Raw genomic sequence first — 13,540 nt, 5'->3', positions numbered from 1 at the left:
AAGTGAAGTATCTTGCATTTATCCCTGTTGAACTTCATTTTGTTAGTTTCGGCCCATCTCTCTAGTCTGTTAAGATAGTTTTGAATTCTGCTCCTGTCTTCTGGAGTGTTGGCTATCCCTCCCAGTTTGGTGTCATCTGCAAACTTGATGATTGTGCCTTCTAACCCTTCGTCTAAGTCGTTAATAAAGATGTTAAACAGAACCGGGCCCAGGACGGAGCCCTGCCGCACTCCACTCGTGACTTCTTTCCAAGATGAAGATGACGCATTGGTGAGCACCCTTTGGGTTCGTTTGCTTAGCCAATTACAGTTCCACCTAACCGTAGGTTTGTCTAGGCCACATTTTACTAGTTTGTTTGCCAGAAGGTCGTGAGGGACTTTGTCGAAGGCCTTGCTGAAATCTAGGTACGCTACATCCACAGCATTCCCTGTATCGACCCAACTCGTAACTCATCTGGCAACTAGTATTTTAAAAACTCTAAAATCAGGACAGTAAATAAAAAACAAGACTCAGAAGAGAGCGGAATTCTCGACAGGAAACAATCTGAGCCAGCTAACACCTCCTAACAAAGGATTCCCCCAGGTAGAAAGCAGTCAGGCTTTGAAGCTGCCAGGCTATTCAATGCTAATCAAGGTGGTCAACTGCCACAACTTGCCTCCAACAGACAAGAATTCTTTCTCCCCCCTCTACCTTCCACAGATATATAAACCCCACGTGCCTAGTTTCTAACAGACCTCCCAACCTCTGAGGATGCCTGCCATAGAAGTGGGCAAAACGTCAGGAGAGAATGCTTCTGGAACATGGCCATACAGCTGGAAAACTCACAGCAACCCAGTTAAGAGATTCCTTATTTTATGTACACGAGTTTTAAACACACTTAACCGTGATATTATAGAGGAGTTTGCATACACATGGGATCTTAAAATCTTTTATTACAACTGATCAATTGGCTCAAAGTTCCAGTGAGTTTTAAGAGAAAAATCAGTGTGATGGTTCAACTCACGATCAAGGATTATTTTTCAAAATTAGTTAGCATTATATTATTAAACCAGTGGTTTACAGGGCCATCTCACTGAAATCACAAGTGACATTGCTCACTAAGAATGTTAAGAGCAAAAGTGACATAGAAACCAACTTTCTCTCTTTTACTGAAGGCAGGGGAGAAGGCAGGAAACCTAGCAACAAACTGATAAGGAAAAACAAGCATTTTACTCCTCTAGGAAAGAAAGAGAGGAGCAATGAATCTTTAGTTACATAATCCCAGCTCTTTTGCAAATAATATTTAATAGACTGTGATACTCACATCAAGAGCAACAGATTGCTTTGCCCAGGATTTCTTCACTTGGTCATACATTATAGTATTGTTGATGCCCAAGCCACAAAATATAACAAAAGCCTAAAATATAATGAAACAATTAATACAGTAATACAACATCACTAGAAACCACCTCTAGTTCACCTGTTGAAAGCTTGATCTTCTGGGAACCTTAGACAGTTCATAATCGTAAAGGCTTAGAATCATCGCCACAATCCATTTTATTAATATCTTGCTCCTCCCCTCAAAATGGAGAATCAAGGTGGTTTACAAAATTAAAACAAGTGCAGCATAGGCAAAAAAATGCAAAGTATTACCATTAAATTTTTACTTAGTTATTTAGAACATTTAAAATATTTTAAACCCATTTAGTTTCTTGTAAAGATTAAAAGCTGATAAAAGCAGGACAGCATAATACCTATTAAAAGTCATTTTAAAAAAGTGTTCCCTGGTGACAGAAGTAGGGTGCAAATTAACCTCTCTAGGAAAAGAGGACTAAAGCCTAGGAACAATAGTCAAAAAAGCCCTTTTTCAGGCCACTACTAGATGTGTTTGCCAGGGATGGAATTGAGGGAAGAAACCCCTCAACATCCAGGTAGGATCATATAGGGTTTCATGTAGCCTGGACCCATAACCTAGCACCTATACAATGCCATGGCTCAGTCTCTGGAATTCTATTCATATTGCAAAAAAAAAAAAGCCAATAAACTCCCATGAGTCCAAGGATGCATCTACACTGTAGAATTAATGTAGTTTGACACCACTTTAACTGCCATGGTTCAATGCTATGGAATCCTGAGATTTCTGGGTTAGTCAGTTACCAATACTCTTTGGCAGAGAAGGCTGGAAAAATAGCAAAACTACAACTCCCATGATTCCATAGCATCAAGCCATGATAGTTGGAGTGGCATCAAACTGCATTAATTCTACAATGTAGATGTACCCCAAAACGCTGACGAATGGTTGCAAATGCATTCAGCAGGAACATAGAAAGGAAAAGGGAGATAATGCCTCATTCTCAATTATGTTTGTTCTTTCACACTCTAACATAATCCATAATCCATTTTTCACAATCCAAAGCAAAAGGATGGAGGAAGAAGAATGACTAAACTGAGACTGAGAATATTTAGATGACACACAACACGAACATGCGCAACAACACACGTTAACTGGGATAAGTAAAGTTGGAGGATACTCTGAAATAGAGACCATAGTACACATCAGTGTGCCTAAGTATAAAACCACATCACATGGCAAAACCAATTAAGGGACAAGTGCGCTTGCAATCCACACATGCACAGAAACTCTAGTAGTCATAGTCATTCCTGTGACTAAGGACTGTTGTTAAGGCCATTCCTGTTTCAAAGCACCTCTTTCCCAAGGAAAGATTTTCTGCCCTCACCTAGTCAAACATTATGGAGAAAAGTCAGCAAGGGAGTGACAAAAATAGAAGGACCAAAGAAAATGTTTTTAACCAAATCTCTGAGTAGAAATTAAACGACAGCCTGGAGCTAATTTTAAAAGCTATTTAGATCTAGGTCCTATAAAAACTGTAAGATATAAGGACAAAAGGATAATCGCGATACCTGTGTTATAGAGTAATTGTTAATGATGATGCAACTATTAAGCTACAACTATTTCATGGTGTTAATTTTTATTTGGATTCCATTTTTCAACTGATAAAAGTGCTTTTTTCTGAGATACAGAAAGACGGACCAGCTCTCACCGCTGCAGCTCAGAACTGCCATTTTCATTTTGGTATCCCACTCATACTGTGATATCAGTGATGTGGATGATGAAGCAGAATACAATAGCCAAGAATCCCCAAACCTCTGCCACTAATAATAAACTAAAAGCCAAATAATCTGCCAAGAATCAGCCAATAATAAATACAGATGATAAAACTGCAATACTAAGCTGAGTTACTCATCAGTCAGTTCTGGTTTAATTCACTGGCATTTATTTCTGAATAAAAACAGTGGTAAGATAGAGCCTTCCTCTTCATTGGGGGAGTGATGCCGGCCCCATCTACACTTATAATGCAGTTTTTTTATCGACTGAGAACATGTTGCAAGTCGCTTCTGGTGTAAGAGAATTGGCTGTCTACAGAGACATTGCCCAGGGGATGCCTGGATGTGTTACTGGGAGACTCCTCTCATGTCCCCGCAAGCTAGAGTTGACAGATAGGAGCTCACCCTATCTAGCGGATTCAAACTGGCAACCTTCAGATCAGCAACCCAACCTTCAGGTCACCAGTTCACAGGGGTTTAAACCATTGCTCCACCACAGTTCCATAATGCAGTCTGAAGCTGTATTATGTGGTCTGTGTAGACTGATGTAATGCAGTATAGATGAAGCCTCTACTACAGGTTTTAATCTGAACTTTAATGGAGTATCCAAGTGGTGAACTCTATTATTCAAATAGGTGCAGCAAACCTGAATCCCTCTAATCTGACAAAATCCAGAGGAGATTCCTTGTTCCTTCCAACATAGAAGCCATCAATTGTGAACAGCATCAAACAATGAACACAGGATCAGGCTCTAAGTGTCTTCCTGCTTACAACATAGTTAAGCAAAACCCCATTGATTTTAATGAGAAAGCTGCACCCCAAATCTGGACCTTTTTATTCAGAAACAAATCCCTTTGTGTTTGTCTGAATTGCTTATTTTCAGGTAAGTGTGCACAGGAGTTCAATGCTAATAAGCAAGTACACATTTGAATCTTGCTAAAACCAAAGAAATTGATCCAAGCTATATAATTGTGTATACTCAGAAGCAAGTCCTGCTGAGTTCCAAACAAATTGCTCTCTGATAATCAGCTTTACTTGCAGCTTTAATAGTATTTAACTCCCATTGTGTCCATAATGTGTTTTTTTAAGTTCAGGTCCTTAATGGAAAGATAACAGTTCTTACCTCAAAAAGTCGCTGATCAGCATCATCAAAAGGTTTCCCATCCAGCCTGTTCAGTACTTGAGCTACACCTTTAGACAGTTAGAAAACAGGGTTGATTTTATACATACAATATATTTCACAAATATATGCACATTTATCTTACATATACATATCTTAAACATAAAACAATCAAAGCACTTGCACATTCAAAAATCAAGAAATGCCATAATTAACAAAACATATGCATCTGAAGAAATGTAGCAATTGAAAGCATATCCTGAAATAATGTGTTGGCTGTAAGAGATTTCCTGGATTATTTTTTGTTCCCTTTCTGATAAACCAATAACACTTTGAATTGTATGTGTTAATAGTGCTTTCTGGTCTAATCTGTCTTTCTATTTTTCCTTTATTTTCTTAAATACTGGGAATATATACATCGATTGGAAACATGGACTTATTTATTATTCTGCCCACAGAACTTTTTATTTTAGTATCCTATTTCTAAAAACTAACAGCACCATTACTAATATGATTTTCAAATCATAGATATAGTAACACATTGTTTCCTTACTTTTCATAAACGTATCTCTACAGAATGTTGATGCACAAATCAATAGTGCAATTGTATATTGCCAAGAATAATACTGAACCATAATTTTCAGAACTACAAGAGCATCACAACTCAGTTGAATACTGTTATTAATGCATATTAATGTTATTATGAAGTTTGTAACAAGTTATAAATGTAATATGGTTCATTTTTAAAATCTAAAAATCTGTATTAGCAAAAGAATTTTTATTCATTAATGAGTGACATCTTACCAATAATCTGGTGACTGCTATTCCATATAGGGACACAAAGAACAGATCTTATATGAAAACCAGAAATTTGATCAGCCTACAACATAAGAACAAAAACTTTAGTGATTAGCATAATATACTACTTCATATTCATCCAACTTGTATAAGCCTCAGCTAGCGCAATGCACACCAAGGGAATGTCTTATCAAAACTATATGTCCCTGATTTTAATAGATTTACACTGGCTGTCCATATGGGTCCAGTCCGAATTCATAGTTTTGCTGATGACATATAAATAGAGGAGGGAGGCTTTGATATATGCCAGGCCATCTCCCCATTTTCAACAGCCCAAGGATTGGGGTTTGCTGGCAGGACTCTACACCATGTCCCCTCTAATTATATCCCCTCAAAGTGGCAACAATGAACGGTGTGAGAAAATAGGGCCTCTTCTGTTGTGGCACCTGAGTTTTAAAATGTTCCTTTTGGAAACCCAAATGGCACCAGTGCCAACTTTAAGCATAATAGGCCTATTTTTTTAATAGAAATACATTTTAATATGTGTGTTTTATAGAATGTTATCAATGGTTATGTGTTTTAACTACGTAGTAACCCACTTCAAACCACGAGGAAAAGAGGGGAATAAATTATTATTATTATTATTATTATTATTATTATTATTATCATCATCATAAAAATAAACACAGGGTAAGTCAAAGTCTCCACTTTTATACATGAGACTGAGTGTTTCTTTGATTGTGCTAGAAATCCTTGGGCTAAACTGGGAGAACTGGAATATTTGGTGGCAAGAGATGACTGAGTGAATATCATGGAAAGCTGGTACAAAAGACAAACTCCAACTGTATACAGAAAGTGAGGAACAGCAGCCCACAAGGTCATTTTGTGTGAACTCCAGAAACCGAGGCATGGGGGGGGGGCATTTCAGGTTAGACTTCCCTACCGTTGGTTACTGTTTAACTATAATAATAATAATAATAATAATAATAATAATAATAATAATAATAATAATAATAATACCAGGTGACAGTCGAACTGACGAAAAACAACAGGAAACACTCAGGAGTTATCAAGACCTCAAAATCAATTTGCAAAGGCTCTGGCATAAACCAGTGCAGGTGATCCCAGCGGTAATCAGCACACTGGGTCCTGTGCCAAAAGATCTCAGCCAGCATTTGAAAACAATAAACATTGACAAAATCATGATCTGTCAACTGCAAAAGGCCACCTTACTTGGATCTGCACACATCATTCAAAAATACATCACACAATCCTAAATGCTTGGGAAGTGTTCGACTTGTGATTTTGTGATACGAAATCTAGCATATATATCTCATTTGCTGTGTCATACTGTGTTTTTGTGTCAGAATAATAATAATAATAATTTGAATGTTACTTGTATGTTGATGTTGTTTTTTCAATAATTATATGTCACTTTAGTGGGGAGATGCCCAATGAATACCAGACAGGCACAAGTGACAACATGGGTTGCAAAACTGAAGTATCAAAACTTTAGCAGCTATTTAAATAAGAAGGATGAAAGGCAGAAGGAAAAGCAAAATATGACAACAAATGCTGCTGCACGCTTTTCAGCTCTGCCCTAATTTAATGAGAGATTATGGCATTTGTTTATTAATAAAGTTATCTGTCTCCAAAAACCATTCTTCCTGAAGTTTGACTCTGGAGATTAAATGTCAATGACAATTGAGTTAGAAATTAATTATTGCCTCTTCTGCATCACCACATCATTCTTTCTCCTCATAAATCAGGCCAACATAAAATTCTGTTGATGTGTATTTTAAGAAAGTATGACCCAAAAATGAATTAGCTGTATTACATATTAATCAAAACATGGCATATTAAAAACATAACTATGAATGCAATAAGAAAACAGCATATTCTAGTGCTATATATATCTTTTGGCAATAAATATTATTCAGGCATTAGTCACACTTTTTTTTGAAAAGTTGAATAAATTGATGCTAACATCAAACACTATTTGAGATTGGGAGTTTATTTCATATATGACTATTTAAAAAACGATTGTAGTGGTTTGGAAGGTATTCATTGATAATACCTTCTTGTATGTTATCTTATGTTCTATAGAAAAGAAAGAAAATACAAATATGATAAACAGACAGAAAAATGGGTTGCTATACTCATCTCTGTTTCAATCAATAAAATGCCTTGGGCTTACCACTGACAGAAAGGTAGGCATTATATAGATCACTGCTTCCTAAACTGTGGGTCCCAACCCCAAATGGAGTCCCCTTAGCTCAATGTTGGAGTTTTGAAAAATTTGGCAATAGTAAAAGTTTTCTGAACATCACTTAGTGGCTGTTTTAGACATTTCCACAAATCTGTTATGCAGTGTTTACAGTGGAATCTGCAGAAAATGCTTTCCTTGTACTTCATAAAAAGGAAAATCATTCTGTGTAGCAAACATTGCAAATGCTAATTTCTTATCAGTAAATGATTGATTTTTATACCCTTTTTTCATGCCAGAAGCAATTTGAGAGAATTGAGAGAATCGGCCATTTACAAAGACATTGCCCGGGGGACGCCCGGATATGTTACCATCCTGCTGGGAGGCTTTTCTCATGTCCCTGCATGGAACATGGCAGATTCAAACAGCCAACCTTCAGGTCAGCAATTCAGCTGGCACAAAGGTTTAACCCATTGCACCTACATTTTTATAACTATTTCATATACCTCTATCACAGGGTCATGCAAACATTTCTCAGGCCAAAAGGGGTTGCAAATGGAAAAGGTTTTAGAAGACCTGGCACTGAAAAATTCTGGGACAATAATGTAGTAATAATCCCTCTCACTTCCCATGCTTTATTAAACGATAACTTCACCGCAAGTCTACAATGCTAAGACCTAGAGAATGACAATGCTTGGACTACAGGGAAAATTAGCAGTTGTGATATGTATTATTATTGCCAGTAGTGATCTGACAGTGTCAAATACTTGCTGATATATTCCTGCATGGCAGGGTTGGATTGGTTGGACTGGATGACTCTTGTAGTTTCTTCCAAATCAATAATCGTATGAAAAGTGTTTGATCATGAGCACTGAAAAGCAGTGAAATGGTTACAATATTTCATACTTTTATATGTATCAACCACTTAACTTTTGGTGCAGACTTCTTAGTCACTGCTGTGACACTAAGCCCAATGGAACAAAGTTAATACATGAGGCAGCTCTATAATAATAATAATAATAATAATAATAATAATAATAATAATAATAATAATAATAATAATAATAATAATAATAATAATAATATATTTTTATACCCCACCCCACATCCCTGAGGGGACTCGGGGCGGCTTACATGGGGCCAAGCCCAGGCAACAAGTAATATAAAACTCAACAATAAAACAAATCATAAACAAATAAAATCACATATACCAATAAACAATAACCACACTTTGATAAAAACCTGGGTTGGCTCCTAAAAGGGGTAGTGGCCTGCTTATGTATTGCCATTCATCCTATCTATGGATAAAATCAGCATTCAGTTACAGGATGCTTCATAACAATCACTAAGATCACAACGTATACCATAAAACCCAAGCTTCTACATTTTTGTGGTTCAAAATGAGATGTATAATTACATAGGTCTTACTTCTGCATCAAAACGAGGATCCTGATATGCATCACTGATGTTCACTGGGAGGCCCGTGGAGGCTACAAGTTCAGCAATGCTATTATTTACTAGCCAGTCTGAATACGATGAAGATGTTTTCTCCAAACTGTCTTTGAAACTATCATAAGGGCAGAGCAGAGGAAGAAAAGGGTATAGTCACTGTTGCTTGAAAGCCCATCTTCATAAATCTGGAAAGCATAGCCTTATATCAGGATTACCTATAAAAATGTAGAGTCGCTCAATGGAATTAGATACAGAATAGTACATAGTTTTATTTATTGCCATTTGTATATTTACAGAAACTGAGGGATACAATGAAGATGCATAACAGCAATATTTCAATAATATATATATATTATACCATGACATTGCTGTGTACTTGCAATAAACATCACAAAGGGCCCTTCCAGACAGACCCTTTATCCCAGGATCTGATCCCAGGTTTTCTGTTTATCTCAGATTATCTGGCAGTGAAGACTCACATAATCCAGTTTAAAGCAGAAAACCTGGGATCAGATTCTGGGATAAAGGGCCTGTCTGGAAGGGCCTACAGACAGCCAAATTAACAAACCAGTTATCTGAATCTAATACCTTTTGCCCCAATGTCTTCAGTGAAACAAACTTGGATTCAAGCCCAGAATTCTAGCTTAACTGAATGCTCTACTCAGTAGAAAGCAATGCAAAAAAAAAATCTTTTGGACATGAACTACGCAATGAATGTGAGGAAAAATGAACAACATTCAGCTAATGGTGTACATCAGAAGCAAATCATTTAAAAACCAAAACAAAATAAAGCTCTCTGAACAAAATACCATGACTATCATTTTCAGAACACAGCACACAGACAAGGAAAAAGCATCTGCAACAAAACAGCTGGATCTATTAGCCACAGAAAATAGAATGGATTTAAGTTAGCTATGTAATTTTCCACGCACTCATTCACATAAGTTCTGATTAAAAATAAACAAAGACAAAAATTTCCAATGAACAAACTGAAAAAAGCCACTATCAAATACAATCATCTTTGGAAGATGGCACTATTGAAATGAATGGGGCTTACATCTAAGCAGACATGGAAAGGATTATTTCAAACATTTTTCACTTCTTTTAAGCCAGCAGGAAGTCTAAAAATTATCAATCAGGTTGTTCACAGTGGAGGTAAAAAAGAGTGTATTACAGTGTATGGGTTTTCTTAGCAACTTACAGCCTAAATGTAAAAAGATTCAGAACTGTGTAAAATGCAAGATGTGGTTAAATATTTAAAGATTTATTGTGAAAACTTTGTGTACAGCAGCTTTGAGGGCAAGATTCCACTTATTGATGTAGCACACTCACAACTGCCTATCTTGCCAAATCCATCATGAAGCAAGTAGAGATTTAAAGTGCACAGCCCCGATTAAGATCTAGGCATTATTATTATATATGAGTGACTGATTATATCAGCACTAGATTATATGTGACAAGTATTGGGAGCAGCTAAATAAATCCAAGTTGACAAAATAAGTAATCAGGAAAGCGGAAGTTCTAAAAATAGTTTACCAACACTTTTAACTAAACTATATTCTACTGTTGCTGTTAGTAAGTGGTCCCTTTTCAACAAAGAGACCAAGTGTTTATGGGTGGAATTACATTTCTCCTTAAGAATGCGGTTCTCAGCTTGGACATGTTGCTAGATTTCAGGTTGTATGCCCAAGTGGCAGCTGAAAATGGGGAACCAGTTGCAGTACTGCTTTAGCAACAATATGTGGTATGTGAAGACTTGAAGAGCTTTTTGAAACTTTGGTGGAAATTATACAGATCATGTTTGTTTTTAGTTGCAGTGCAAATAAATACAATGTGTTTATGCCAGAGACAGAAAATCAAATATAAATTCCATCAACTAGTCATTCTCTGTAAATCTGGCTTTTCTTTTTAACTGATGAGACAGCACTTTTCATGTCGGCTTCATTCCTCCATCTAAATATATGAGCACTCTATGTAGTAGTAGCATATCATGGGGAAAGCAGCCACAGGTTTAAAATGAACTTCCCCAAGGCCCCTTCTACACTGCCATCTAAAATCCAGATTATCTGCTTTGAAATGGATTATATGGCAGTGTGAACTCATATAATCCTGCTCAAAGCAGATAATCTGGATTATCTGCTTTGATAATCTGAATTATATGACAGTGTAGAAGGGGCCTAAGTCCCACTCCTTTCTCTCAGGGCACCTACACCCAGTTCCCACAGGTGGCCTCATTTTCCTGATGTGGTCTCATTATTTCATTGGTGAGTAATAAAAACCACTGTAGTGGTTTAAGTGGAAGTCCTTTTAATGCAGTTTGAAACTGATACTGAAGAAAGTGATTTTGCTGTGCAGATGATTGCACAGGAAATCCTGTAACCAGTTTGAGGCCCAAATAGTGAGTACTGGTGCACGTTAAGGGCTTTCTTTCACAAGCTTTTATGGGGGTTTGTTGCTTGGCCACCACGGTTTGAAGGTAGCTTCAAACTGCCTTAAATGATCAATGTAGATGGTGCCTAGCATACTTAAGGACAAGAGTGTGCATTCCAAGTTCCATGACAGGTTTTCCTTAGAGTTTCTGTAAGTCAGAAATAACTTGAAGGCATATAACAACCATTTAGCCATCCATTAATGACCAGTCATTAAAACAAGCTTTGTTGTAATATTAAAAGTGCAATGTGTAATCTAACCTATTCTCTGTATCTGCACTGCATTTTGGAGACATCAGCTCAAAGGATTTGGTAAATTTCACCACCTGTCAAGATAAAAAAAAAAATTCATGAGCTTCCGTACAATAGAAAACCATGCTCAGGGATATACCATATTTACTCGAATCGAATGCTCACCTTTTTGGCTAAATTGCCTTGCAAAAATTAAGGTGTGAATTAGATTTGTGTAACATGGGAATCTTTGTGCTGAGCCAAAGCAAAAGGGGAGGCTGCTTCAGGAGCTGCACTTGGAGCACCTCTTTGAGGGGATGTCACCTCTAATCTAATTGCCATGGCTCAATGTTATGTAATTGTAGGATTTGTAGTTTGGTGAGACATCAGCATTTTTTGGCAGAGAAGGCTCAAGACCTTGTAAAATTACAGCCCCATGACTCCTTAGCATTAAACCAAGGCAGTTAAGGTATATTCATTCTACAGCATAGATGCATCCCAAGGTTTTCCTTTCAATTGCTGAATGCTTTGGTGCATTAGACTCGAGTAAATATGGATGTGTGTGTGTATGTGTGTGTGTGTGTGTGTGTGTGTGTGTGTGTGCATACACACACACTCAAAAGAGGAGTTTCAATTACATACAATTTACAGTATAACAGTAACATACAGTATAACAAAAGCAGGAAAATAAAAACACAATAGGAGCAGAAATAACCATATCAGTTGTATGATTCTATAAAAGCTGATCAAATAAATGTCCAAACCTAAGTCCATTAATCAATGTAGTCTATACATCATTTTTTCAATTGTAGCAAGCTTCGTTAGATCTTCTATCACAAATGGAGAACAAAAACATTTCCAGCAAGCAAATATCAATCTTTTAGCAGTCAAATCGGCAAGTTTAGGTATAAACAATAATCACAAAAGTCACAAATTCAGGCAATTAAAAAAAGCATATCTGCTTCCTCCACTCAGTACATAAAGCAGACTCTTTCAGCCCTAAAATAATTCCAATTGTGTGATGATTGACACTACACAATTATACCACTCCAAACACACCCAATCTTGTCTGATTTGGAAGCTAAGCAATGCAGGAACTTAAATTCATATCTAGATGTGAGTTCATCAAAGAAAATCGGGGATCTCCAGACAAGAGCTAAAAAAAACCTGGGGAGTCATTGCTGGTTACAAATTACAACATGAGCACTGATTCACAGAATCCTATGTTCTGTACATATTTGCCTAGTGGAATTTGCTTTTATAAAGCACTAGCTGTGCCCGGAAACCAGCTTGAAAGCATCTGGATAAGAATCAAGGGAACCGGGACTCAAAAAGATCTTGTCGTGGGTGTCTACTACAGACCTCCGAGTCAGGATGAAGGACTTGATGAAGCCTTCTGTCAACAGCTGACCAAACAGGCACAAAGAAGAGATATAGTAGTCATGGGCGATTTCAATTATCCCGATATCTGCTGGAAAACAAACTCAGCCAAGAGTACAAAGTCCAACAAATTCCTCACTTGCCTTGCAGATAATTTTATGGTCCAGAAGGTAGAAGAGGCAACAAGGGGATCAGCAACTCTTGATCTAATCTTAACAAATGTGGAAGACCTGATCAATACAGTTGAAGTGGTTGGATCCTTAGGGGCAAGTGACCACGTGCTCCTGCAGTTTGCAATACAAAGGAATGCTGAAACTAAGACAAGTCAAACACGCATTCTGGACTTTAAGAGAGCTGACTTCCAAAAAATGAAGGAATTACTGAGCGGCATTCCATGGACGCCGATATTAAAAAACAAGGGAGTTAAGGATGGATAGGAGTTTTTCAAAAGTGAAATACTCAAGGCGCAAATGCAAACAGTGCCAACAAAGAAGAAAAATAAGACAAGTGCAAAGAAGCCAGAATGGATGTCCAAAGAACTTCTAACTGAGCTAAAGCTCAAAAGTGACATGCACAAGAAGTGGAAAAGGGGAGAAATCACCAAAGAAGAATTCAAACGTATAGCCAACACCTGTAGGGAAAAGGTTCGCAAGGCTAAAGCGCAAAATGAGCTCAGGCTTGCCAGGGACATAAAAAACAACAAAAAAGGCTTTTTTGCTTACGTTGGTAGAAAAAGGAAGAAAAAGGAGGCGATAGGGCCATTGCAAGGAGAAGATGGGGTGATGGCGACAGGGGACAGGGAAAAGGCAGAACCACTTA

The 13,540-nt window shown here is 37.3% G+C and overlaps 1 protein-coding gene across 3 annotated transcripts in view; it reads right to left on the bottom strand.

Moving 5' to 3' along the window:
* The window catches only part of pde11a (phosphodiesterase 11A), a 240,910-nt gene that overhangs the window by 85,892 nt on the left and 141,478 nt on the right, over positions 1–13,540 (bottom strand). For all 3 annotated transcript variants that reach the window (XR_010002350.1, XR_010002351.1, XM_062969150.1), the window contains exons 5-9: positions 11,372–11,436; positions 8,658–8,796; positions 5,030–5,105; positions 4,229–4,296; positions 1,304–1,396 (exon numbers count right to left, since the gene is read on the bottom strand). Coding sequence is in view for 1 of the 3 variants with exons in the window: in XM_062969150.1 (XP_062825220.1) it covers positions 1,304–1,396; positions 4,229–4,296; positions 5,030–5,105; positions 8,658–8,796; positions 11,372–11,436 (441 nt within the window). In the remaining 2 variants the exon portion in view is untranslated. The remainder of the gene's footprint in view (positions 1–1,303; positions 1,397–4,228; positions 4,297–5,029; positions 5,106–8,657; positions 8,797–11,371; positions 11,437–13,540) is intronic.

Source organism: Anolis carolinensis, chromosome 1, assembly GCF_035594765.1.
Source record: "Anolis carolinensis isolate JA03-04 chromosome 1, rAnoCar3.1.pri, whole genome shotgun sequence".
Lineage (NCBI taxonomy): Eukaryota > Metazoa > Chordata > Lepidosauria > Squamata > Dactyloidae > Anolis > Anolis carolinensis.
This window is presented reverse-complemented; position numbering and strand designations above follow the sequence as displayed.